Source organism: Hetaerina americana, unplaced genomic scaffold (assembly GCF_022747635.1).
Source record: "Hetaerina americana unplaced genomic scaffold, ioHetAmer1.1.p SCAF_7, whole genome shotgun sequence".
Classification (NCBI taxonomy): Eukaryota; Metazoa; Arthropoda; class Insecta; order Odonata; family Calopterygidae; genus Hetaerina; species Hetaerina americana.
Window position 1 is genome coordinate 36,976,268 of NW_027287316.1, and position 25,155 is coordinate 37,001,422.

The 25,155-nt window shown below is 36.8% G+C and overlaps 1 protein-coding gene across 2 annotated transcripts in view; it reads right to left on the minus strand.

Moving 5' to 3' along the window:
- LOC139696620 (neuronal acetylcholine receptor subunit alpha-10-like) overlaps positions 1-25,155 on the minus strand; it is a 478,691-nt gene that overhangs the window by 96,740 nt on the left and 356,796 nt on the right. For both annotated transcript variants that reach the window (XM_071595429.1, XM_071595428.1), the window contains exons 3-4: positions 22,844-22,998; positions 10,874-11,057 (exon numbers count right to left, since the gene is read on the minus strand). In XM_071595429.1, coding sequence (XP_071451530.1) covers positions 10,874-11,057; positions 22,844-22,998 — 339 coding nt within the window. The remainder of the gene's footprint in view (positions 1-10,873; positions 11,058-22,843; positions 22,999-25,155) is intronic.

Here is a 25,155-nt window from a genome sequence, read left to right on the forward strand (position 1 = left end):
ATGACGACCGCGGAAGCCTTGCCTCCCCCGCTGCCGGGCACGACACACGGCCGATTGGGCCGAGCCCCGTGGTTGCCAGGACTCAAAATATCTCTATTGTCCATCATATTTTTTCTTGGGAATGATAATTGAGGTGGTTTCCCGTTGCCTTCCTCAATAGTGTTTTTAACGTGACAACATCACTTACTGGCCGCCCCACTGGGATCATTCGTCATTGCAGCCACCTCACTGAGGAATAGACGCTTCGTGGACTATCTTTCGTCTGGCTCCTAACCTTCGATCTATCTGGAATGGGTGACCCTACCTGGAGCAATTATTATTAATCCCGCCAACACAGCTCTAGGGGTCATCGGAACGCGCAAGCCCTTCCACAACAAGACGTAGAGGAAGATAGCTTAGGTCCAGGCATACTCGACGATGAGATAGGGAAGGCATTAAGAGAGATGAAACTAAATAAGGCCGTGGGGGCGGATAACATTCCCGCTGAACTATTAAAATGTTTAGGAAAATTTGGGAGGAAGAGGCTATAGTATGGGCTCAATCGTAGTATCGATGAGGAAGGAATCTGGCCGGAAGACTTTGTGAGATCAGTTTTAGTTCCTATTCCGCAAAAAGGTAAAGTCTATATCATGTGAAGACTACAGATCATTAAGTTTGATAATGCACACAGCTAAATTGTTCTCAGGATCATCAACAAAAGGATAGAGAGTAGGGCAAATGATTACTTAGGGGATGATCAGTTTGGGTTTAGAATGGGGAGAGGTACGCGTGATGCCATTGCAGTAATGAGATTATTAATTGAGAGGAATATATAACACAACCAGGAGGTATTTACCTGTTTCGTAGATTTCGAAAAAGCGTTTGATGGAGTGAATTGGGAAAAAATAATGAGTATACTACCTTCATCAAAAAGTTCCCGGAATAACCACCCTGTGGCGCTCCCATCGTTCCGATTTGAGTTCTGTTTTTTTTGTTAAATTGGTACATCTGTTGTTGATATTCCCTTTAAATCTTAGTGTCATAACTTGACATTTGCAAAAGTTACGGTCGGTTTTCGGTATGTCCATCAGTGCTTCCTGCGATTTTTCCATTACTTCCTCTCGGCTGCTAAAACGCGTTCCCCGTAATGGTTTTTTAACTCGATTGAACAGAAAGAAGTCACAGGGAGCCAAATCAGGTGAATTCGGTGGCTGTTGGATGGTATTTGTTGCATTTTTCGTCAAAAAATTACGAATAATGATAGCACTGTGCGACGGTGCGTTATCATGGTGCAAAATCCACGAGTTTTCTGCCCACATTTCTGGTCTCTTTCGGCGAATTGCTTCACGCAAACGTCTCATAACGCCCAAATAATACTCTTTGTTTACTGTCTGGCCTTCTGGCAAAAATTCATGATGCACTACACCGTTGTAATCCATGAAAACCGTCAGCATTGCCTTCTTTTTTGACTGAAAACGACGTGGTTTTTTTGGTCTCGGCTCATTTGGTGAACGCCATTCACTTGCCTGATGTCTGGATTGCGTGTCGTACTCATAAACCCACGTCTCGTCTCCAGTAATGATCCTTTTGATGAATGTGGGATCGGATTCAGCCTCGCAAATCATGTCTTTTGCGACGTCAACACGGTCTCTTTTTTGCATGAAATTGAGGTCTTTTGGCACCAACTTTGCTGCTACACGACGGAAACCCAAATCATTAACCACAATGTCTTGGGCGGATCCATAGGCAATGTTCAAGTCCTCCGCTATTTCTCTGATGGTTAATTTGCGGTTATTGACCAACATTTCTTTTACTTTATCAATTTTTTCACCGACTTTCGATGTCGATGGTCTGCCACTGCGTTCATCATCTTCGATTGACTCACGACCACTTCTGAACCGCTCGTGCCACTGGTAAACGACCGTTTTTTTTAGAGAATCGTTGCCGAAACACTTTTCCAACATTTCCAACGTCCGTGCGCCACTAAATCCGTTTTTTACGCAAAATTTAATACAAGTTCGTTGTTGCAAATTTAAATCCATTTCTGCAATTGTAAAAAATCGCCAACACACACAGAGATAGATGTACTCTTGGCTACGTAACTTTTGCAAATTTCAAGTTATGACACTAAGATTTAAAGGGAATATCAACAACAGATGTACCAATTTAACAAAAAAAAACAGAACTCAAATCGGAACGATGGGAGCGCCACACGGTGGTTATTCCGGGAACTTTTTGATCAAGGTAGTTTTGCAGAAAATCGGAATAGATTGGAGGGAAAGGAGGCTAATCCGCAACCTGTAAATGTCTCAGACTACTCAAGTGCCAGTGGGGAACGGGGAGTCCGGATGGGCAGTGTTAGGAAGAGGTGTAAGGCAGGGTTGCCCATTATCACCGTTGCTGTTCAACCTGTATGCAGAGGAAATGATTAAAGAGCCATGGGAAGAACTGGAGTTAGGAATGAAAGTGGGCGGGGAATTCGTAAAATCAGTTAGGTTCGCTGATGACCAAGCTTTGGTTTGTCAGTCAGCCAAGGTGTTGCAAGCATTGCTGAGTGAATTGGAATTTCAGGGCGACAGGTATGGGATAAAAATCAATATTAATAAAACAAAAGTAATGCGATTTCCTAGAAAGAAAAAGGCTAACCTAAACATTAAAATAGGAGGGCAAAACCTAGAGCAGGTAGAACAGTTTACATATCTCGGAAGTGTTTTGGACCAACACGGTCAATGTAGTAGGGACGCAAGGAGAAGCATTGCGCTAGGCAAAGAGGCTTTTACAAGGAGGAGGGAGTTGATGAGAGGGACGTTGAGTAAGGATATTGAGAAAAGACTCGTAAAAACTTTGATATGGAGCGTAGCTATGTGCGGCGCGGAAACGTGGTCATTGAAGCAGAAGGATAGACGTAGACTGGAGGCTTTTGAAATGTGGGTGTGGAGAAGAATGGAGAAGGTGAAATGGACCGAAAGAAAAACAAATGAGGAAGTACTTGGTATGGTTGGCGAAGAGAGGGGTTTGCTGGGAGAAATCCTTTGGAGGCAGGAAAAGTGGATGAAGGGGGTATTGGCCGGCAGTGGGATTTTGAAGACTGTAATTGAGGGGAGGATGTTAGGCAAACGAGGAAAGGGAAGGAACAGGATAGGGATGTTCATCAGTGAAATACATAAATTAATATATTTATGTGTGTGTATATATATATATATATATATATATATATATATATATATATACACACACACGCGCACACTAGCACCTATGTCCGGCATCGCCGAAGATCTGTAACTTGATTTAACTCGATTTATGGTTTTTTCATGCACGTGAGCAGTTACCTTTTCACAGGGCCGTCTTTGAGCACGCAGTTTTGAAAATACTTGGACAAATGTGTTTCGAATGCGCAGAGCCTTAAATCCATCTTTCTCTCCTCCTTTATATTTCTCCCGGCAATACCCTTTCCTCCCCCATTATGCCTAACTCTCCCTCATTTACACTTCTATGTGTCTCCTTCGCCTTGTTATTTCATACTTTCAAATGAAATGTCGAATTCTTCATACACTACTGGCTTATCTTCAATATCATTGTAGCCACATGAATTTACCGCAACCTTTAAGACCACTTTTGGGTTATACTTGAATGGGAATTCGATGGTCAATATCCTGAATTCCCTCTTCCCATTGCTCTCGTATAAATTCGTTCAATCCCTTCAAACACACTTATTGGTCCTAAAAAACAATGGTTCCCACCTTGACCATAAATTACTCCTCAGCAAAGGTACGCACCACTTGAGGTTTTCCCTGACCACAATAAACACTTCTTCCAGCTTTTTTAAATCTCGAATCCTGGTTCCTACCCTTCGTTCCATTATCCCATATCGCTCATTTATTACCACACCTCAAGTCCATTAATTATTCAGATGAATTGCTTCGTCCATTACACAGGATACGAGTCTTCGTCGTAAAAAATGATGAGGAAAGCGGTGTATTAATCAGAACCCTGAGATCGAGTTTATTAATTCATGACTACCATTTTTATTGCCGCGTTGTCAATGGATGGCCCAGGGAGTCTTGCTCTAGGGGGAAGGTAATAAAGACCCTGGTCGATATTCATTAATCCGCTTCCAATCTATTCTGGTGTCAAATAAAGGGCAGCGCTTTTTCAAATGCACAGAAACCAAAGCAGGAAATACTACGGGGGAAGGGAAAAGTTCCGACTTTCAATCATATGAGATAAATGATTTATCCACCAAGATAAATTGAATGAAGGGATTCGATTCCATTCGACTTTAACACCTGGGATTCCAAGGCGAAGAAAAATACAGATGAATTGTCTGTAAAAACGAACGGAATATGACAGATAAATGCTTAATATTAAATATTTTGCTAAGAGATGTTTGTGAAGAGGTGCGAAGATGATGTCCATCAAATGTAGATCACTAAGGAGGGTTATATGTTCATACGTTTCACTCGCGTATCAGAGAGCAACTTCCAATTGTTGATGCGTATTTATATTAAATATTTAATGCGTAACCTGCATTTTTTGTTTCTCATGTTGTTAAGTTTTCTAACAAAATGAATATGCCCTGTTACGTATTTTTACGCAATTTATTATACAAGTATAATATTAACATTTGTTGTATATCAGGTTTTAACACCTTATTTACCTATCCTGGAACCGTCGTGGAACAAGAGGGTCAAAGAAGTCCGTAGATGATTTTCTTTGGGCAAAGAAGCTTTTAAGAGGGGGGACCCAAAAGTAACGGAAATCGGGCTGCGGTGGGGAGCGAGAGTGGGGGAATCCTTTGTTCGGCCGGTCGTGTTTCAGGCTCACGCCACCTGCGTCAGTATGCGCAGCACCGTCGCTGTGCCTGGATCGGTCCGTCCGTGATAGCTGTTTTGGTAAAACAACTTTTTTCATTTTGGCGAAAAACGTGATGGCGGATTATCAAAAGCAACGTGCTGCAGTGAAATTTTGTTTCCTGTTGGGTAAATCGGTCGCGGAAACTATTGTTATGCTCAAGACTGACTATGGGGAAGCTGCCCTAATCAAATCCAGAGTCTAAGAGTGGTTTACACGTTTTAAAAATGGTGAAATGTCAATTGAAGACCAACCCCGTTCAGGCCGCCCTTCAATGTCAAGAAAGGACGAAAACGTGGACAAAATCAATGCCCTCATTCGTGGAGACCGTCGCATAACCAACCATTGATCAACTCTGTGAGATGTCTGGAGTGTCATGGAGTTCAATTCAGAGGATTCTGGAGCAGATCTTTGGCACAAGGGACTGGTTCTCCGTGATGCAGTTTTTGACAAAAAACGGCATGAAATCAATTTTCCACCCCCCTTCTCACCGAATTTAGCTCCCTTTGACTTCTTTTTGTTCCCCGGACTCAAAAGGGACATGAAGGGAAAGCGTTTTGACACTGTGGAGGAGGTAAAACAGAAATCGCTAGAAGGCCTAAAGGACATCCCGATAAATGAATTTCAGAAATGTTTCGAACAGTGTTTCAGTGAAGCATCGTTTGGAGAAGTGCATTGTGGTCAATAGGGAATTATTCGAAGGTGAAAAAAATTTAATGTAAATATATTAAGAAATAAAGAATCTATAACAACATTCCTGTTATTTTTGGGTCCCCCTCGTATAAGGAGGAAAGTGATGGCAAGGATGTCGAGGAAAGAAGCTTACAAAGGCTCGGCAATATTTGATATGGAACGTAGTTTTATGCGGTGCGGAAACATAGCCTGTGAGGCAGGATGCTAGGATTGGATTGGAGGACTTTGAGACATGGCTGTGGAGATGCGTGGCATAGGTAAAATAGACGAGTAGAAAAACAAGGAGCATTTTGAAAAGCGATAGAATATTTAAGACTGTGATAGAAGAAAGGAAGTTAGGCAATCAAGGAAGGGGTAGGTAAATTATAGGAAAGAAAAGGTTGTACGGAATGAAGGGAGGAAAGAATTAGGCGTAATCGAAGAAGGGTGTATTTGGTTGGGGCTTCAGGTTTTTTTCTGGTTAGACGTAGCTGAGAAATGTTGCCACGTTCATTGTGATCTAACAAAACTTCTTTAAAATGGTAAATTACGAATTAATATAATTACTATACCACTGTTACCGTCCTTTCTGTTTTGACCATTGACCATCACAGAGATAATGAAAGAATGTATTCTATCCGTCAATTATTTTTCTAATGCTCTCTAAGCTTTGACACTATATTCACATCAGGTCAAAACCTAAAGTACACAATAGCTCGGACATGAGCGCATCAATAATACTTATTATTAATGTGTTCTATGTTCGATCTATTGTGTTCTATGAGTTTTCATTTTGACAATTGTCTCAAACAAAAAATATTGCTTACGTTTTTGGCTTTGGAGGAGTAAAACAGAAATTAGAGTTAGGTCCAAATGGGAAATAATCCCAAAAAGTGTATTTTGGACGGCGAAATAAGCAGAAAAAAGAAAATATGCTCAGAGAAAAATATATTGTTCCTAAAGATGCTTATAGAAATGTAAAGGAAACGTAGTATAACATAATGCTCCATAAGTAGCCGCACTTTGGAATCCCCGAATCAACGAATCACTGCAAATTTCCGCGATCCATTTATCAAAAAAAAAATCGTTCAACTCGTTAGATTATTTTTAAAATTAGCTTTAAATAACAAACAAAATTACCGAGGGTGAAGGGAATAAAGAAACAAGTAGTATTTAGTTTCATTTCGAAATAAGTTCGTCGGAAACGAATTTAAAAAATATATAAGCGGAAATCATGTGAGTTCCCTACTCATTGTGAAGTGGTGACCATTGGGGTCCCACCCGATCCGTTTCCCTCGAAAAAGCGGACTATAAATATTTGCTTTAGCGATGGAAAGTGAGTTTCACGTGCAAGTGCCATCGATGGCATGTTTAAAAAAAAGTTTTTTTTTTTGCGAAACGCAAACACCAGGACGCACCTGGTTTCATTTCATCCCTCTTTTCAAAACAACTAATCGAGTGTATAGGAGAATCAAATGTGACGTTCCTTTTAATTTAAATCGATTACAAAATGTATTTTTCCTTAATTCCCCAGTTTTTATGTGCTCGACGTTTCATATTAAAGAATAGTAGTCGGTAAAAAATTAAATAAAGTTTTCAGCATTTTTCCACGGATGGGTATTTCAGAAATGATAATGGAAATCAAAAACGCGGGATTTTTCCCTTTGGGGCAAGTAAGTAAGAAAAAAACTATGTGAAGTACCAAGCATTTCAAATAAATCATGTTTAATTTTAAAGTGGTAATTTATCTGAAAAATGCCTAAATTTTGTAAGTTGTGCAAGTAAAAAACAATAGCTATTATTGGTTAAAATAAGAAGAATTAGTCAAAGAAGATGATAAAGTAAAAATAATTAGCTGTTCAATATTGAATGAAGTTTAAACCATGCCTTCAACAAGACCCAACGTTTATATGAACTGCACTGATGTTGACGACATTTTTTCAAAGATTTCCACAGCGATACCCGATACTACTTATTCCGTTGACCAGATTTCAGTACTTTCAGTTTTTTCGTCCATCAGCATCAACCATTTTCATTCACCTTGGTTGACAGCAAAGACTCTTCAAGGGAGTAAATATCTTTTCCATTCACGAAATTCACCCTTCCGTTTTAGCATGAATCTCTCCAACCCTTTACTTTTCCCTCCATGTTCCTAGCACTAAAGGTGTCAATTAAATTAATTAGAATTACTCGTGCCACTTAATTAATTGAATTGAATTTGAAATGTCGTGTCCGTGTAGTGGACAGAGTATTCGGTTACTAATACTTGATGCATCAAAAACCAGATGAATGCTATTTAGAGCGACAAATTGACATGAGAAATAAAATAAAAATGATGATTTGGACATTGGAACTCCGTCTGAAACTATATGGTGACACGAGGAAGAGTCTTATACGTTTATTTGCCCTAGTTAACATAAACCTATGAAAGCCTAAAGGCTAGAGTTAGGAATGATCTCTGCTACCCTCATCTACAGGGTGCGGTAACATACGGGTAACTTCTTTTTTTCAAAAAAGGAAGTTATGTTGCCACAAACTGTACTATAATCATCCAGTTTCATGCTGATTACTATGCACGAGTGGAAAAATTTAACCATCTGAATTTTATTTCACACATTTGCTATGTTCATATTAAAGCATTGCTAAAAGAACGGCATTTCTAATTAATTAAGGGTTTTGTATCTCTTTGATGAAAAAAGTATATTTTTAACCTCATCATTAAGTAATCAACTTCCCCCATTTGTGCACGACTTCTTGAAATTGATAACATGAGTTATTTCAGGGACTTTGAATACAATACCTATATTCACTTGCAAAGTTTATGGCATTTTGAAGCTAAACATTTTTATCAATGAAATAGTATACACGAAAAATAGGTATCATAATTTCCATTTCAATTCATTTGGGACAGCCACCTATAAAGTAAACAACTAAGATTTTATTTAAAAATAAACAATGAATTGCGAAAAAACTGAAATTAATAAATCACCACCGGAGGAACAAAGGATTTATGTACTTATGCATGAGTCACAGCTGCGCATGCATAATTAATTCCGAGAGTCCCAGAGGTAATTAAAATTTTTATTTTCTCAATTCGTGAACATGGAATGGAGAGAAGTTATTTTACACACAATTGCCACAACTGCTATTGCACTGCTTTATTTTACACCAAAATAAACCAAAATGAAGGATTTTGAAGGCGAGTGATTGGGACACCATATGCGACGATGACAAAGCTCCCTCGGACCTTTCATGTCGTAAGTCTCTGTATTGTCAAGTCATAAGAGGACAAAACGTAAATTGCATTTGATGAGAACTCTGCACTAAGTGTGGCGTAGCCATTGATCTGGCAGGGAAAGAAAATATCTTAGGAATAACGAACTTTTAGGATTTAAATTGTATTTATGTATTTGTGTAATTATATTGTACGGAAATTATTCTTCTCATGCGTCTATTACTTTGACCATCCAATCATGTCCAAAACACTTTCAAGACAAATAAGCCGCTCTACTCTGCTCTACTCATTGCCCTCTTATCGTGGCATTTGACTTAGCCTTCCTCATCCTCTAAAACCTCATAATCCTTGTTTCTTGTACATCAATCTAATCCCATCCCTTTCGCAACTTTTAAAATCCCTCAGCGATTACTGTAAGCCCTTGGTTTACTAGATAGCTATTGCTTGATCATCCGCATATCCAACTGATCTTTCCCACCTACTTTCACTCCAACTTTTAACCGTTTCGTAGACTTTCTCCTCACTAGATAATAGATTTTTCATTCAACTTGCAGTTTTTTTCATTATTGAAAAAATATGAGAACAAAAATGAGAAAAAGGTTAAAGTCTAACCTTAAAATTTAATTTAACGGATTTTATCAAACTGTAGATGATGATGGAACAAAAAACAAAGTTTGATGGCTTAGTAATACATAATAGTATGATATTTTATCGCCAGAATCTGCAGAAGATTACTGATTTTTCAACACTTGACAGATTGTGTATAAATAATAAAGAATAAACTGTATCTCCAAGGCGCGTTAATTTGTCGATCCGAACTAACTGCGTGAACATCTGTTACGTACAATTTATATGAATGATTATTTTCTACGGGATTAAGTGTTAAGTAGAAAAATTACATTAAAATATGAAATTCGCCTCTTGCTAAAGTCTATAAAAATAATGCCCTCATGTGTGGCTAAAATCTATGGATGCCTTTAAAACATTCCTATTAACAACTGGATATTTTTAACTTGAGGTACTCCTGAGTGCTACTGCTGGAAATTAATAGGTCAATTACTAATTTAAAAAAACAGCAACTTTAAGATTCGGTCACGCTGAGATGATGTAGTTTTGCATAAAAAGCCGATATTTTTATCTTGACGTCTGTTCAGACGAACTCGTTTGCCTAATATGTTCCTTCCTTCTCCATTACAGACTAATTATTCGGGTGGAAGTAAATATTTAGTAGGGTTATTAGATTATTAGAAGAGGAATGGTGATGATTCCCTAAAGATGAATGCTTAACGAGGATGCGTACCTTTTACGCTATCTCTTTTCCGAAGGCAAAAACGTATTAAGAACCCTATCTTAACAGATTTGGTCTCATCATGTATGTAAAAATAAATTGGTGAACAGCGTAGCGGGCAACTGTTAAACGAGATAATTAATAAGAATGACTGACAGCCAAATTGCTCATGTTATACATTATCACATTGTGTCGATCAATTACACCTCGTTTTATGAAACAGTATTCATTTACCATTAAAATAAGTATTAAATACTTGTCTCGCAAAAATGGAGTATCAATTAAATACTGTGATGTTTGTTAAACTGCTTTTAGTTTATTATTTTATTTTTGCAACAGGACATTAATTTTTAGCAATGTATAAAGTGGAAAGTTTATTACTAAAATAGAAACATCTTTATTACGCACCATAGCGGTGACCTGAAAGATTACACGTCGAAATAAATGGTATGTATACGTTTATCAAACGCTGAATCTTCCAATCACATTAATCGGAAAACGGAAATTAAAGATAACATTATGTTGACTTAAACAATACTAGAAGAAATATGGTCGGGATCTCATTCTTGATCAGCTGCGCTTTGAGAGTATTTCATTTTTAGAAAAAAAAACGAAAAATATATTTCAAGGAAGTTCCATCACAACAAAATATTGATTATCTGAAGCTGCAGTTTTTATGCCATTAAAAGAGAGCATTCCTTAAACTTTAATTCAGCATTTTATCTTGAATAATGTAAGAACTGAAAGTTTCTTAGATTATTGTGCATCTTTAAAGCCTGGAAAAAATATCAAAATAAGGGGAATATAGTCAACATTTACTGAAAGACTGAAAAATGAAATTTTCCTACCTGGTAGCCGTCGTACGTCCAGGATGACCACTTGAGATAGCAGCTCTGCACATCAAAGGGGAAATATTCCACGTTTATGTCGCACGATGAGCGATATATTCCGTGGGACAGCCAAACGACCTCACCGTTGCTGCTCACTATGACGTTGGTGTTGATTACGGCACTGCTGTAGGCTGAATCGGCGCTGAAATGAAATGATAACAGGAGATTAATCGATAGCCCAAGAAAACACCTTTCAGGTCTTCGGGTCAAAGCATTCTTTGACTGCAACTCGATTATTTCGCTTATTCTTATTGGAGGGCAATACACCTTTATGAAGATTGTTTTTAACTCGTAGCTCTGCGAATAGATACTGCATGTATTATATGAGGGCAATTTTTGGACAGAATCTGAGCAACTGCCTATTGGGATGCCGCGTCACCTGTTCGGTAGGTTGCATGGTAACTGCAAGAGCCGATGGGTCATCATAGTTTATTGCATTAATGACGATTGATGAAAAATAATTTAACAACCAATAATACGTAGTTCGTTCACATATACGTACGTAGGCATAATGTCAATACGCAATTTTTAAAGATCTCAGGAACAAGCTCTTATTTATTTTTAAAACTTGCTTTGTAAATTATTTTTAGTTATTTCTGCTGACAATATGCGGTATGTGCATTTTTTTTACACGGAAACGAAAAATTCTTATATTTTACAATGGAAGTATTTTTTTTAAAAAGGCACGTATGTGGTGTTATGTAAAAACTATTATAACTATGGGTATTATATAATATTCCACATGACATTAGCTTTAAAGGAGAGCAATACGTACATCCACATCCTGTATATCCACATTATTTTATCATAATTCTTCTGGTGTTTGTCTGTCATTGCAAGTAGAGCATGTATTCATCTTGGTTTTTCAATGTCAACTTCTATAAAAACTATCATGAGAAGATTCTGTTATATCATGGTCATTTGATAGAGTCTACCTCGGGCCTACTTAAATATATAATGAACATTGTCTTGTCACTAAGTTCAACATTTATTTCAAAACGTTAGTTACTTCCTAAACGGCTATAGCATATGTGATTTAGAAAATTTGTTAACGTATATACATAAATTAATTTATAGGACTTAAATAGCACCTTTAATCTTTTACCTTGAGATACGCAAGCCAAATCTCAGGTTTCACAGCCAATAAATCTACCTGATAGATGAAAGTAGGGCACCTCAGGGACTATACCCAACTGCTTTCGAAATTAGAAAAGTTTAGAAATGGTGGTCAGTTCCATTTCCTTTGCCACTTATAATTAAGAAATATTTCTATTGCCCTATTACTTTGGTAGATGAGTTCACAGCAAAAAGTTAAGGAAAACTAACAGAACATCCGATCGATATACGATGTTCGTTTAAGTTCTAAGGTCTGCCAAAATTTTTCTCGGGACTCTGGAGTAGATAAAAAATGTGATTTAGCTTAAAATACGTGGTAACCTTAATGAATAAATTCCATAGACCTCTGCCTCTCGGAGTGCACAAGGTTAGAATAGCGACCGCCAGGGTGAGAAGCATTTTCAATGTTTCAATTTGCGTTTCCCGTACAAGAGTAAATGTAAATTATTCGTTTTCCACACTTGTTTTGTTTTCCCATGGAGATTCAGCATAGATTGAGCGAGACATGCGGTGTTATGATATTATCGGTCTGGGAAATATGAACAATTATGAGCGCAACAATTTAAAGAAGCTTGAAAATCGAGTGACAATTAACCGAAGAACTTAGCCTCCGTCAATAACCAGCCGATTTTCTCAGTGCGCAATAGGGGAACCCCTAAGGTATCGTTCTCTGTGGCGATAGAATCATCGCGTGAACTTATTTATAAACTTATATGCCAACAAAGCGGTTGTGTTAAGAAGTTGCAGTAATTTTAACTTTCTGGTGCGCAAGGTGGTTTGTCAAAAAAGTTTTTTAATTACTCAAACTTATACGCACTTTGTAAGGAATATTTTTGACTCGCACATTGCAAGACAACAGCAGTAGTAGCATCACTTACGACAATTTGTTACTTGTGATAGTCCCTGCCACATTTACTCGTGAAGCCTGGCCAGGTAGATTTGCTTAGCAAGAAGCTTATTGTACCCAAATATATTATACAATTTGGGTTTACCTGGGAATTTTCACTGCCATCAATCTGATTTATGGTACGGATCATTTCAAGAGAAGGTGGATGTGACATCCTTGCCAGGCGTCCAGAGCGCTTGGATTGTCCAGAGATACCGCAAAAGTTATGACTACCAGAGAGCATTCGAACATTTTACTTGTTGGAATGCCGATAAGATTTTTACTTATTAGTGAAATAGGGAGTAGTAGGGAGTGAAATATCATGTAAGATAAAACAATTCTACGCTCATTATAATGGCATTTTATAAGCGTAGACCTTTTAAGGAGAAATAGGACACGAATCTCTGAAATCAAATGACCTCGTAATGAGGCCATAATTATCCTCCCTTACTGTAGGTCTATGGTAAAAACCTAACTAAAGACTTTAAATTTTTGTTACTGACTTAGATGATTTTAATTAGGAAAAGCTAACAAATAAGTCAGATTTAATAGCATTTCTTTGTTTTAGCCACATGCTTTTCACAGCAGAAATAAGGATATGCCTAGACTATGGTGTTTTTCTTTTTCTTTTTCCATAAAAAACGGATCATTACATCATATATTCAGTACTGTTTTCGACACCTTACCCGCTGAATTTGTTGACATAGATGCTGTTTTTGGGTCTGGGGACATGGGCATAGGACATGGGGAATGCAAAATCAATGCGCTTGTTCCAAACCTCCTTAAAATCTTATATCTCAATATATGGTAAGGAACAGGAAGGTGTACATATAAATATGTCAAAACATTCAACCCCAACTTTTTTTGCATTGAATTGAAGTTATCTGAGAAAAAATGGGAACTATCTACATTATACGAACGTAATAAATGTGAGAGCTTAATTTACCTATTTTGAAAAGCCACGCTAAAGTATCTAAACCAAATGGGATCACATAATTCCCTACAGATGTTCAATGTACATATATATGGCTTAAGCTCCAATATTTGATTGCGTGCGAAGAGAGGGAATTATTCTCATGATTGTGTGCACATATGAGTGTGACGCCATCAAAGTTACAGTTGCATAATTTGTGCAGTTCCGTTAAAAATGTAATGTGTTTTATTTTATTCAACCAAAAAAAGTCTACAGCGAAATTTATTTTCCAAATCCTGCTTCTAATGATAAAAGAGAATTTCTGTGGAAGCCTTGGGATAATAGGGGATAATCCACAATAGATAGAAGAAAAATTTGCTTAACGAGAACACATTCGGAAGTATTTTCTGCATTTTATGCGTTCCTCTTTTAAGTAAAGGCTAAACCACTGGATTAGTGTGTGCATTTCCCCTACTCTCTCAATACTCACACCTGCACTTTACTCAAATCTCCCTCAAAGCTCCACCTCTCCCATCGTTCCCTTCCCAGAAGGCGTTTTTACAGCCCTGCGAATTAATACATGTCATTTGAAAATGGTGTAAAGCTTGAAACGCATGTTTTAAATAAAATAAAAATGTAGGAATTAAGTACAATTGTATTTTTTTCAAATTTTATCACGGAGCGTAAAACTCGTCTCTTTTAATTGATTCTGTGAATTCATGTTGATTTTTTAATAGCTCGGAGCGAAAAAATAATAATGCACTTTGAAAAAGTTAAACTTCTTCCAGTTTATCGGAATGTCCACCATCAAATAAGCATGAATTCCCTGTTCAGATCGTCTAATTATTTCAAAATACACACAGCCTTAAGTTATTAAAAAATTGATACTTTTCGATTCTCTTAAGAGTTATAATATAATAAGCTCAAAAAAGATCGTAATATACAACGTTCTTAGAAGTTGAATAGAAATCATAGATCCTGTGATATTAAACCCTCAATTACTATACTTTTATAAATTTGCAAATGGACTATAATTCCACGGGGATAAATTCTAATATTATCGACTTATTCTTAAAAATACATCCACCATTCTCTAAAAATATTATTTTTGCGTAGATCCTTAGAAACATAGAGAATTATTTTTATCCCAGGATCAAAACTAAATTAAATGCTTCAAATTTTTCCCGTAATAATTTTTTATTTATTTCCTACAGGTGTGAAATCAGTCGATAAAAACGTGATTTGTAACTACTAACATGGTTTTAGTTGAAAAAAACAAAAACCTCTTCATGAGTGAAACTATAATTTTGAGCTTCCCGACAGTCTCTCATTCCTAAAGCGGATTAGGAAGAATAAATAAGACCTCTATTATCTATATGCTTCTAGTTGATATCCAACGAGTAATTCCATCATTCGAGTAAAACCTAATAGTGTAGTTGGACTGACCGAAGAGATAGGACGATACTTATTTAAATTTCTAACGAAGGTAAAAATTTTAGTCAAAAACTCCGACGGAAGTTTGAGACATGAAATTTCCTGAAACATTTAGCATATTTACAACATTTAAACCATAGTATCCTGTAAATTATATTATATACTTGCAGATGATTATTATATCCGAGGTTGGATATGGGATTCAATTGTATAGTTGTATGGAATTAGAAATATTTCATCTTCCATTTAAAAAAACATAGGCGCAATTAGTAGGATAATTAATTACCCATTAGTATTTCATCGTAACCTTTGCTATTTTTCAATGATTAATTCTAATAAATTCCAGGAAACTGCGGGAGATGCCCTTACAGTAACTTTTCACAGAGTATTCCCCTAAATGTGTATTAAAATGCGACAATTTCAGAGTTGGCTTTCAGAGCTGGAGAACTTAATTGGCTAAAACACTCGGCCGGACATCGAGGGATTCGGGTCCGAATCCCAGTCAAGGCGAATGATTTTTACTCTCTGAAATTATTGCATTAATATTTAAACTTGAATTTAATTGTGATTTGGTACTAAGTACTGTTCATTTCACACACTTACTCTTTGAGGCTAAAAAAACAGTTTAGATCATAAGTTTTTTTAGGTGTGGAAAAATAAAAATAATTGGCAATAACAGTTAGATACATGATTGAGTTATACATCTGATAAGGGAAAAGGGGGATTTACTCAGTAAAATTCTTTTTGGGAAAGTTTATTTGTGATATTTTGAAAGACAATGGGACAATATTTAGGCAAAGAAATAGAGGAATGAAGGGATGGCAGAGTACCAGAGAGGCTAGTGGAAAGAGAAGAAAATTGAAGAAGTAAATGAAGTAACAAAAGGAAGAGTTAAGGCCGGAAGAAAATCTGTAACGAAATGAATTAGTTTAAAGAAACTATTCCAAACCTCAATTTGATGAAGGTATGGACATATGTCTCAAGAAATGATTTCTACTTTCTTAATTAATTGTATTGAAATATAGAGTTCAGCTTTACTGCAGTATTTTTAACTTAATATTTTTGTTTTTAATATTTTCAATTCAATATCGGACGTAATTAAACATTTTAAATTATATCAGTTAATGTTAAGATGCTGGAATTGAACTACTGCGGAATTTAATGAATACATAATTAATTGATAATGGCCAATAACCTTCAAATGAGCGTGAAGTTTTTACCATCAAACGTTATACTCCGAGGGATAAGATATAGGGGGATTGACAAGGATTGGCTCCCTTAGACCAAAGGGAGTCAATTCTGACATGCCCTCCTTACTTAAATCATTTTTTTTATCCCTTTAGCATCATCGTATTGTTTTTGACAAGTTTCGTTTATCCTTTTCATGGTTTATGGGGAGAAATGGGTGTCATAAGTAAACGGTTATTAATCATATTTCGGACATCGAAACCGGTCGAAAAACAGTCGAACTCATTCCAATTCTATCAATAGGGTTGCCAAATCTCACGTTTTCACGGCTTATCCGTATTGGCATTTGAAAATAGGGTGGACTACCACAAATCTGGCATTCTAGGGACCAAATACGATTTGAATTTTCAAAAATCCTTTTTCAAAAGGGAAGTTACACGTGCAAAGTATGTAACTATGCATCGTAGGGTGGTATACCCTGCGTGGAAATATATGTCCGTGCGCTAGCTATGAACAGCAAAAGTATGTCAAGTATTTCAAAATTTAAAAGTTGGTACAGTACAAAGGTAAGGATTAGTTTAAAATCAAAGATAGCAGCAGTAACTATATTTCAATCAACATTCCATTTAGATAATTTCAACAATAATCTTAAGATTATGGAGAATTGAAGAAAAAACCTCCTAGAAAAATAAATTATCTGTACATCCGTTTCATGCCTAGTTAGAAAAACAAAAAAATCACCCAAACCACTGTGTGGAATTAAAAGGCAATGATCCTTAGAATGGTTCCTCGCTCTTGGTCATCGACCTCTGGCTCAAACCCCTTGAAACGCCTCACTTCGAGGGAATCACCATGAGTCTGGGGAGTTGTTCCCCCATTTTGGATTGGTTTCCCGCGAACCACTTATCTGTTTAAGGCATGGAAATGACATTCGTCATCGGAGACTTCCATAATACTCTTGTTAGGAAAGACTAATGAAGTAGGGTGATTGTGGCCCGTGGTTGTCAATGGCTTGGAATTAGATTTTCCCGCATACAACCACAGAAAATTTATGCGCTAAATCTGGGTGTAAATAATCTGGGCATGCATGCAAAGCAACTTCAACTTTTTTCTGACGTTGAATCATTACACTGTAAATCAACGTGTAAGAGTGAGTAAACATTTTTGTTTTGCCACCTAAATTTCAACGATTGGCACTGAACAATTTTATAGCCCAAAAATTGCAAGATGTTTTTATTCGCTGACAATGTAGTAGTTTACAGATATATACTTAATCCTGAGGATAAAGCAGTTTTAGAGATGGCCTTAATGCCCCATAACGTTTCCGTGACACTTGGCAATTAGGATTAAGCTAAAATACGAATCTCGTAAGTACGTAATGCTGAATTTTTGGAATAAGAGCAAGTCCCTTCCGATTGCCACCAGGATTAGGAACACCAAAATAGGATGTGTAGACTCGATTAAATACTTAGGCGTTACCCCTGCTCGCGACCTCTCCTGGGTGAAACATATATGAGGAATATGTTGAGCAGCTAAAGAAATTGGGATTTATCAGAGGAAAATTGGGGAAATGTGACGAAAAGGTTAAGGAGAAATGTTATCTTTCGCTGGTTAGGCCTCATTCAGAATTTAATGCTAAAATATGCTGTCCTCATTGAGTTTGATTGATTCCTGTATTAGATTTTGTGAGCGAATGGGAGCTATGGTAGATATTTGCTAAACGTTTATATTATAATCTGAGTAGAAAAGGTATAAAGATTTATGGGGGAATTAGATTGAGAATCATCCACGGAGAGAAGGTCAAATTACAGCTTAAATCTCTTGCATAAATTAGAAGAGTGTCTCTGTAGCGATTATGCCAAAACTTCATTATTACCCCCATCGTACTAGATATAATGTGATTAAAATTAGAGAGATTCAGCAGAGAACAGGTAGATTTAAAATCTCATTTTTGCCATCAACGATATGGGGTCAGAAAAACGTTGTCCGACTGCGCTAGGGGGTGGGGAGAATAATATACTTCAAATGCAGTCTGGTGTGTAATCACCCACTACCACACATCCTAGCGGTAACTTGTATACGTATATGTATATATGCAGAACCATTAGAGTTCAGTACTCACGCGTAGGATGCGTTAAAAGGAGCTCATTTTCTATTTTGGATTAAAGGACTGCCGTATTAATTCCTCTATGTTTGCCAATACACAGATAGATGGATAACTTCTTCATGGTTGCGATACAACCTAATTCTCACCATATCGCTGACTTCGAAATCAATCGCAAGGTTTTGTATTTTAATTGTTGCAAAACGAGTAGGGTTTTTACCTGCCGCAGGCCAATAAACGAACGCCTTAGGTTGGATTCCATCTCCTCTCCAAGAGAGATTCTCAGGATCTGGTTCACAATTCGCTCGTGTGATTTTGCGGCCGGATGCCTTTTCCATTATCATATCTCCGTTAAGTAATTAAGTAGAGACCTCCGGAATAGAGGAATCTTTATTCCTGAAGGCAATCCAAACAGTACTTGCTTCAGAGGATCCCTCCTTATAATCTCAATCTCATGAGGTCATCAAGAATGAATTATCATAATATTCCTCTTGAATGATGATCATATAAACCCCTGGGCAGGAGGTACAAAAATTTATTATTTTTTCAATGTTAATTTCAACTTTTCATCGTCATGATTTAGTTTTTTCCCACGGGCCTTTTTGGCAGATATTCAAATACATCAAAAGATAGGCGTTCCTCAATTCTGAGCAGCTCGTACTGAAAAATCATCCCTCATCCTGTCCCTCTGGGTGCGGAGAGGATAAGTGTCATCGGCAGCGTTTTCATAAACTTTACGGCTCCAGGCGGAGGACTTCAATTTCTTCTTTTATTTTACCCGCAACGCTTTACAAGGTCTGTTGGCGCAGATTAAAGTGAATAATTTGCAACTTCGCACTGTCCGCACCGTTGATTCGTACAAAAAATGTAATTATTCTGAGCATTTTTGAGCGCCCATCCAAATGCAAAGCCATCGATTCGGTGGAAGAATTAAAAATAACGGAATCCAAGAACTTTTAATAAGTTATTTTCATGGGTTCCCCATGAGATGGAAAGCTTTTTATTAAATAATGGTTATAAACAGTTACATCACCCCACCCACCAACTTTTATGTGTAGTTCGCTCCGAGATGGAATATGATGATTCTGGTTTTGGTGTCAAAGAACAATTTCACCCTGCACAACTGTCTTTTAATTCGTAGGTGTTTTAACCAAAGTTTTCGTTGGCCCTAAGTTCACATTTACCAGACACTGATCTTTTGTGAGCTGTCGCAAGATCCGGAACTAGTGTCACACATCAAAAGATAAAATTATCGCATATTATTTAGCTAGGTGTTTTTTAGTTTTTTCCTCCAGGTATTTTTTCAAGATAAATTTTTTGGCCATTTCACTTGCTCCATCCTTCTCCATACCAGCATTTTGACAGCCTCCAATTCAATCTACGTTTATTATCCTGTTTCTGTGACCAAGTTTCCGCTCTGCACATAAATACACTTCATATCAAAGTTTTTAAGAGTCTTTTCTTAACCGCCTTACTCAATCTCCCTGTCATTTACTCCCTACTACTTATGAAAACATATTTGCCTAGTGCAATGCCTCCACTGACGTCCCTACTACTTTGACCGTTTTGGTCAAAAACACGTCCAAGATACGGAAACTGTTCTACCTGCTCTAGTTTTTGCCCTCCAATTTAATGCTAAGCTGAGCCTTTGTCTTCTTTGAAAATCATATAACCTTTGTTTTATTTATATTAATTATCATCCCATATCTGCCGCACTGAATTTACAAATAACTTACTAATGCTTGCAATCCCTTGATTCACTGAACAACTAGAGCTTGGTCATTATTAAATGTAACTGATTTTACGAATTCCCCGCCGACTTTCATTCCTACCACCAGTTCTTCCTATGCCTCTATAAAACAATTTTCTCCACTTGTACACGTTGAACAGCACCGGTGCTAATGGGCAACCCTGGCTTGCACCTCTTCCTAACAATGTCCATCCGGACTCCCCGTTCCCCACCCGCACCTTAGCAGTCTGAGGCATGTACAGGTTGCGGATTAGCCTCCTGTCCCTCCAATCTATTCCTATTTTCTGCAATATACTCATTAGTTTTTCCCAGTTCACTCTATCAAACGCTTTTTCGAAATCTACGGAAAAGGCAAATACGTTCTAGTTGTATTTTATACTCCTCTCGATTATCAATATCATTACTGCAATGGGATCGCGCGTTCCTCTCCCCTTCTTAAGTCCAAACTGGACATCCCTTAAGTAATCATTTTCCCTGCTCTCCAACCTTTTGTTGATTATCCTGAGAGCCATTTAAGCTACATGGGAAATCAAACTTATTGTTCTGTAGTCCTCACATGATGTAGCCTTTGCCTTTTCCGGAATAAGAACTGACACTGATCTCACAAAATTGTCTGGCCAGATTCCTTCCTTATAGGTATTACGAACCAGTCCATATAATCTCTTCCAACTAAATTTTCCTTAACCTTTTACTTATTTCATGGGGATGTTGTCTACCCTCACGGTTTCATTTGATTTTATCCCAAGATTCACGAACAAGCAATGAGTAGTGTGAGCAGGTGCATTATCGTGGTTTTGCAAAAGTCATGAGTTGTTTCGCCACAAATACGGGTGTTTTTGTATCGTTTCACGCAAACGGTGTTCAATCTGTAATCAGTGCTCTTTATTAATCGGTCGAACTTGTGGAAAGAACTCATGGGGCACTATGCGAAAGGACAAAATTCTCGTCACTTTTTGAATTCACTTAAGACGTTTTACCGGAGGGAAGAAATGAATGACACATTGGCTTGAGACTTGGGGGCATAAGGTAATAAGCCCATTAATTTTCAAGGTCCCTATGGGGGTTAGATGAAGGTAGAGAAAAGGAGAATGTGCTACGACACATATAAAAACAGGTGTTTACTCAATTTTAATTTTTTAAAGGTTAAATCTTAATTTTTCATATATTCGTAAATTATATAGAGAGACAAAGTATAGGCCGTATTATCAGGATTGGGGAAAACAACTGTAAAAGTTAACTTGGCTAATGTTATTGCAATATATTTTGGACTGAGCTGAATTAAAGCAGCCCGCTAAAAGTAGTGTCAGCTTAGTTAAAGCAGGGTTACTTTTTTTGGTTACTTTTCACGATACTTTAATAAAATTATTGTGACTTCCAAAATGTTACCTATGCAAAACGTGAACATTCGTTTAATGAAAGACAAATAATTATAGACGCTAATGAAGAGCGGAACAGTTTCCTGAATAAGATAGAAATAATATGTCGTTGAATATGTATGAATCTTTAATAATATGTAATTGAATCTTTACCGTACTATAATGTTCCCTTGCATTGGAAGCTATGTAAAATTATAATGATTACGGCATTCAGTCTCACAAATTAGCTTTTAGCCAGTTATAATTCAGTTTTAACTAACGAAAAAAGGTTTTATTTAAAAAGTAAACAGAAAAATAAATTAAACGAATAAAGAGCCGCTTAAAAGATTAAAATTTCCAAGTATTGAGAATTTGACGCGGTACAATGTCCTTACACTGCAAAGAGAAATGGTGACTAGTTACTTATTGAAGTAATCCCATTCCTCATTGATTTCTCTCAGGGTATGCATAAGATTAATTTTTAAGGAAGGTTTTCAATGGGGAAAAAAAGGTTCGCCCCGTAATTTCCCTTGCGACCGAAGATTGAGCACCTGAGGAACATATCGATAAAATTAATATTATAACAGTAGAGATTCACCATGGCCATTGAGGCTTGTAATAATAGTTGTAGGAAACTAGGATAATGATGAAATAACATCTTCCCGAAAATTTGAACTCATGAACTCATGAACATGAACACGCAACTCATGTGCTGTTTCTCTTTCATTGATACTACTGGATATATCCCATAACAAAAATAATTTTTTCTTTCAATTTTACCATTATTTATTTTTTGGGTATCATAGGGATTGTCAAACAATATTTAGCAGAATTGATTTTGCATTAAACCAAGTTACAAAATAATGGAGCAAAAACACAGCAATCAACCCAAAGGTCGATTAGGTAAATTAGACTTCACCAAATACTAAGCACGCCGGCGTGTGAAACTCACACATCAGGGCAGGGAGGGCCAGAGGAAGACCTAGTATTCGAAAAATCATATACCTTTCGTGGAGCTACAGGTGCTCACATAGGCTTGTCCTGTAATCAAATCCGAGCCCTTTGGTCAGTAGTCCAACCCATGGGCTATCGTGAGCCACAATCTTGGAGTGTATCATCAAAAATTAATGATAAATAAAATAAGTTATTCAAAATAAAAAAGAGCAATAAAAAATGACCCACTTGTTATAGAGAATGATATCCGGCCTCCAGACCTTTTGGTATGGTAAGCGTAGCACTTTGATGCCGGCGAAGTCAGATGCGTTCCATTTCAAATGGTGGTCTGTCCAAATTTGCGTCATCCAGCAATTGGTGGTCAGAATTTGATTCTTCTCGTCCTGAGAGTGGAAGGACAGAAAATAGGTATTAGTAAGCGGAAATCTCGTTTAAAGAAGTGTTCAAGTGAATCGGTAATTATTACCAAGTGTTCAGTTGAATAATACAGCTAAATTATTACGAGCGAATACCTTGTAAATTATTGATGTAAAAGTAGCTTAGGTAATCAACTCCTAATTTTTATGCAGAATATTTCAAAACGTATACGTTTTTCATTAAGATGCATATTAGCGGATATGCATATAAATTTAATAAATACAATAAAATAATATTATAATATATATAATATACAATACATTTATAACACATATTATTATTATAAGGTAATCTACCGATTAAGGTAGGTTTATGGATCGACAACACTACAAAATAAATATTTTGTAATTCCTAACAAAACACAAAATCCAGCAACCCACCCTACATGAGGTCCCTCTTCATCTCTGAGTCTTTGCCATTCCTCTTTTGCATAACTATAAACTCCTTAATTCTATGATCACTAGGGATCCTGATACCTAAATAGCAAAACTCATTCATTTTAATTCATTTCGTTCGCCACAATTTATTCTTCGTTTTGGCTCCGGCCAGCTAAATACTTGTATGTTTTTTGCGGTGATCTTTGCATTAAAACTTCGAAAATTCAGGACGAAATCCATTTCGTCTATGCCACTCTCTGGATTTGAAAATTTTTAATAGGAGTTCATTTTGACGATAAAGTAAAGCTATGTATCAACAAATGATTAAATAGAAATTTATCGGTAATTAATGAACATTTTAAAATGGAATTAGGAAAGGCTATATTAAGAGCCGCTGGAGAATGTGAGTGCATAATGCTCGAGATTCAGTTCCAATACGCCATTCCAAAATACCTCGAAGTATACAACGATACCCTGTTAGGAAATATTATTTAATATGAACTTGGGTAGAGTTACGAAGATTCTTAAGTACAAATTGGGCTAGAGAGGTGTTCCTGAGGCATCTCGGCTATTAAGCAGGCACAAGCAGTACGCTGAGTAACGAGGTCACTGGCTGACACAAAGGAACTCCAATAATTCAGTACGAATACGAAAGTTTCTGCTGGAATACGAATCTTAATTTTCTAAGAAAGAATTTTTTACACCTGAGTTTAATTTTAGATCTTCTCTCAGCCATATTTGATCTGTGAAAACTCTTATTGGATTTTGGGCAGCTTTCAATTTCGCCAAAATTTAACCACATTTTCAGGCTGAAATTTCACGATAAGAAAAAAGACAGAATTATACAAATCTCATCTTAATTGCAAATGAGACTTTTGAGTTATTTTCACAAATCGCTGATCATAAATTTTTGCAAAATAGTATAGGCTCTGGTTATTTTTTAACGACTACTTGAAGTGTATGGATATCACCAAATTTTACCTATATTCCTATTGATAATAAGGATACCAGATCTCAGGCCTAAAAACGTACATAGGGTAATTATAGACCAGAGATATGGGTGAATCATCATTTTAACTGGATACCAGGCAACGTAATCAACCCGGAGTTTGGTTTGATGTATGAATTTATTGCTTTATAATGGTAAGTGCAAAGGCGTGTTAAATTCTCGCATCAGAGTAAATGGAAGCCAGCTATCCCTATGCCACCCGTGGTTTTTCTATAAGATCTGGCACCCGAATAATCAGACAGCTTGGGTGCAACTAAGGGGGCCTGAAGAAGTCGAACCCCGGAGTCAATATACCAGCGCTCCACCCATTTGATTAACAGGTCATTTTCAAGAAAAATATTGTCTTATAATTGCGAAAATGTATTCCAATAATATAATCTCGTAGCCAATATGATCTTAAACTTATATCTCTTAACGAGTTTGTCACAGTTAATCTTTCTAAGTCACCAAATAAATCGGCAAAAACGTCATGAGGAATCATGCAATGTGGCAAGCGTGTATATTTCTATCAAATATTATTATCTTTAACGACGTTCTGTTGAAATTAGTTGTGTCAAAAAGAATAAAACTTTGGAAGTATGAATAGTTGGCTCACTAAATGAAGATTAGTTCCCATATAGTCTGTCCTTGAGCAACCGAATATATCGTACATCATGAACCATGCTTCTGGAAAATAATTTTCTTTCCTTCGTTTCCACCACGTTTTTAAAAGGTCGAGAAAACATGATTAAAATGCA